At 33.3% G+C, this 4,504-nt stretch overlaps 1 protein-coding gene across 1 annotated transcript in view; it reads left to right on the top strand.

The window, feature by feature from the left end:
- LOC105624695 (PDZ domain-containing protein 4) overlaps positions 1–4,504 on the top strand; it is a 197,330-nt gene that overhangs the window by 53,475 nt on the left and 139,351 nt on the right. The window contains exon 2 of the mRNA XM_012206049.1: positions 545–928. Within this exon, the coding sequence (XP_012061439.1) occupies positions 545–928 (384 nt within the window). The remainder of the gene's footprint in view (positions 1–544; positions 929–4,504) is intronic.

Consider the following 4,504-nt stretch of genomic DNA (forward strand, 5'->3'; position numbering starts at 1 on the left):
GTNAGTCTNATATTATATAATTATATTATTTATATTTTTTTAATATTTATATGTCATTTATATTAAAATATTTTTATTGTTAAATTTATCTTTTTTAATGTCTCTTATTTTTACATGTTATTTATATTAAAATATTTTTATTGTTAAATTTACCTTTTTTAATTCCACATTCTCTTATTTCCACATGTCATTAGAAATTTAAATAATTTTATTATTACTTTTATTTTTTCTAATATTATACATTCTTCTCATGATTTTTTTTGAATTTTTTTTTTTGAAAATATTTAATTGCAATATTTATAATTTAATATTATTATATTTATAATTTAATATTTTATCTTAATGATTTGCTTGAAAAATTGATCGATCTTTAGCAAGAAGTGGACCTCTTTTAATTTTGAATATCACAGAAACAGTAAAAGGCCACCGCCTAGTTGTTAAAGTAGAATTATTTAGGATTATAACAACATAAATCAAGATCATTGGAGATGGATCCTTTATTTATAAAATCGATAAACTTTACATACTGATATGTTTATTTTAGGTGAACGGAAAGGATATTTCAAACTCTAGTCACGAAGATGCAGTACGCTGTTTTCAATTGGCTCAAGAGCCAATTATTGTAGAGGTTCTTAGACGACAATCCAGTGGACATCAACAAGTGCCTCACCCGCCATTCAAAGTACATGAAAATATCACGCGTCAAGATAAGAATGAGACGATGAACGAAAGAAATGTGACAAATAAACAAATATGTAACAATGTCGTCAACAAGGACAATATGACATGCAATTTGATATCTACTTCAGTTCAAACGGACTGGGCTGGACTCATAGAAGTAGAGGAGTTATTTCCGGTTCCTTTCGTCGTTGAAGAACAAGAAAACGACAATTTCGAGGATTTTCTTACTCACGACATCGATTTTGAGGTATTGTAATATTTAAAATTATTTAACCGAATTTAATTTTTTAAGATTATGAAAATATATGAACATTAATTAAAAATTTTATTTATCTCACTGTCAGTATAGTCAGTAATAAAATAACACTTTTATGGGACTTGAATAAACGAAGCGTCTTTCGATGGATTTTTGTTTGCTGAAAACAAATCCGATCCTAATAATACATCAAGTTTCCGAAAAAATCATAATATAAAATGTGTTAAAATTGGCATTTTTGGCAATTTTTAACATTCTTTTACAGTCAAAGTAAATTTCTTTCGATATATTTCTGAAAAGATAAAACCTTTGATTTTTTTGTCGGTATATTACGTTATATTGGTGTACTGATTACAAATATAATCATGAAAATTACTAAGTGACAAGGTCACTTTCAGAGTCAAATATAAAAAAGATATTTTTTTACATTTTTCATATTTAATCTTGAACATGATATTGCCACCAATTTTCATAGCCATTCTTTATCAGCACTAAAATATATCAATTGATATCAAAATCAGAAGTAACTCACTTCGTCTCCCAATCCCCCTCAAAAATAAAATCATTGATAATTTTTTAGGTAAATATCGAAAAAAGGAGCAACCTTGATCTTGATGTTATCAAGATCATTACTGTAAATGATTTCGGATTGGTAATCATTCTTCGTTTAAAAGTTACTAATAAAATAAATTTTTAAATAGCTCATTTCTACTATACGCTATAACACTAACAACTACTCTATACCTCTCACTCTGCTTACGTAATAACTTTCCATACGAAGCATGGGAACGCACGACTTCCATGCGAAGCGACTTTTACTCTATCTTTCCCCCTCTTTAAAGGCACATGACTTCCGTGCGAAGCGACTTTCTATGCGAAAAGACTTCCACTTTCTTATTTCTATTTTATATGAGGGGAGGAGAGGGATGGAATTCGCTTCGCATGAAAAGTTGTATTTCCTTAATCAATCTATCCCATACCTCTTTTTCTGCCTAGAATTATATGACTTTCCTCATTTAAAGCAGGAAATAAGAGGCTTCTACCATTATAATAACAAGCTTTAAAGATTAAACATTAATCCTTTGTTATTCTTTTTCTATTATTTCACGAAATATTTCTTAGTCTTCTTCAGTCGTGTTTAAAAATAAATAAAAACTCTTAACAATAATTATAAGAACATATTAAAACCTGATAAATTAATTTCGGTAACGGTATACAAAAGTATTAATCGGATCAATTCATCTACAATCACAATATGCATTACTAACTCAACCATGTTATACTGAGTCTAAATTCTAAAACGTATATAATGTATAAACGTGTACTAGCACCATATTAGATGTGGATAAAATCTGAGGTCTCAAAATTATCACGCATAAGCGAACATTCGCGAGAACTACATGAGAAATAAAATCTATCGCCGGTATGCAATGAATTTAAATAAAGAAATGACGTTATTAGAGTCGATTACCTTGATGCGAATCGGAGCGGATCTCTAGCACAGATTACAGTTATTTGGCAATCAACTATTCGGAGTCGCAACAAAAAGTCTCGATTGGCCAATATTCAAATGAAATATAAAGTAACTCGACTGTGGCAAGAGGGCAAGCGCCAGTCGACAATTAATATTTCCTTAGAAAAAAAGGGCGAATGACACGTGGCTCGTAACTCGCTAACTTACATGACAGCCATTAAATCGACTGTTCGAAATCTCAGAAACCTTAACGCATGATCTATCTGACGCCAAGAACTCGCAATCGGCGACAAGAATGGCAATGTTCGTCTCACCCAATGACTCCTTGTACCTTCCAATATCCTTGAAACGAATCTTAAGTTTTGCTCTCGATACCCGGTAATTCTGGAATCATGCGCTCTCTCAATTTTCCTTGACTCGGCCAATACGAGTGCTGATCGGAATTTTTTCGTGGATTTATGCAAGCCGTTCAGCCCCTTTCTAATCGGGGGCCTTGTCACGCGCTGATTGACCCTTATTAGTCACGCGGCCTCATAAATCATACAAGTCCCCGTGGGCTGCAAATCCTTGCACTTCAAGGTGCGCAATATAATTTGAAGCTGGGCTCTTGTGTCGCCTGCAGCCTCTGAGTTATTCGAACTGGCTTGAAAAGTTTCTGACAAGCTTCGCTATTGGCTCCGCATCAAGGTATCTTTCTTCTTCTTAATCATCTACTCGTTTCGGGTGTAGTCACATCGTGGAATTTGTATAAATTTCTTTTCTCTTCTCTTCCGATTCGCGGTCATTCTAACACACTGAGCGACAGACCCCTGTGTTGACCATGTGGTTCATGTATCTAGTTGGTGATCTTCCTCGACTATTGGAGCCTTCCACTCTACCTTTATTTATAGATTATTAGTTTCTCTGGCCGTCCTTACGGATTACATGCCCAAAAAAAACTGATTCTCTCTGATACGAAGTATCAGCCATTTTTCTTCATGCTTTCCAGTTGTTCCAAAATTGATTGATTTAACCTTCTAGCAACCCATGATATGCGCAACATCCTTTTCTAACAATGCATCTCAAATACATCAATAGCACGATTAGCAGTTTCTTTTAGTTTCCAGCATTTAAATCCATATAGGAAGAAAAGACGAAGCTTCCTATCAGACGTATTTTGATTGATGTCGTGATGTCAAGGATTTTTTCCAGTTTTTGTTAATTTTGCCACTTGATGATGGCTATATTTTTTTTCATTTTCTCACTGCATCCACCGGTATTTGTGATTAGGGCTCCAAGATAAACATATTTCTGGACTACTTTTATATTGTTTATCTGTTTAATTTCTATATACAGTTGTTATTGGGTTTGTCCACGATCATTTTTGTTTTACTCTTGTTGAGACTTGCCTGTTCAACTCTATGCAGCAATGTTACTAGTTCTTCCGCACCGGCAAAGAGGATAATGTCATCAGCATACCTCAAGTTGTTCATCTTTATGCCATATAGATATACCGTCATTTCATCCTTCTTGCCTTCCTTATGATGCATTCGCCGTAGGTATTGAAGGAAATGGGAATAAACACGCATCCTCTTAACCTTTGCCAACATGGAAACAATCTGTCAGTTGTCCATTCAGCTTTATACAATGATGTTGTTCTCGTAGAAATTCTTTATTAGAATGATAAAGTGTAATGGAATTCCCACTTCGGAGAGATACTGCCACATTCTTTCCCATTGTACGCAATCAAAAGCCTGTTGTAGTCTATAAAGCATATACATATATCAATGTATAAAAAGGTAAAGAAGCCGATGTTCGTGCTGTACTATTTGTACTATAATATTTATGTAATAATATTATCATAAAATAACAATGAAACAACACACATACATACATACATTTACATACATACATTTCGATCTTTTTATCAGGTCATCTTCAATGCGATAAAAATTTAACGCACATTTTACATATCAATATCTTCTTAAACTTGACTTCATATCAAGATTGTTTCGCAGATTGAAATGATCATAATTCCTTGTGGAGAATGTGGTGTGTGTGTGTGTGTGTGTGTGTGTGTGTGTGTGTGTGTGTGTGTGTGTGTGTGTGTGTGT

This window comes from Atta cephalotes, assembly GCF_000143395.1.
Source record: "Atta cephalotes unplaced genomic scaffold scaffold00085, whole genome shotgun sequence".
Taxonomy (NCBI): domain Eukaryota; kingdom Metazoa; phylum Arthropoda; class Insecta; order Hymenoptera; family Formicidae; genus Atta; species Atta cephalotes.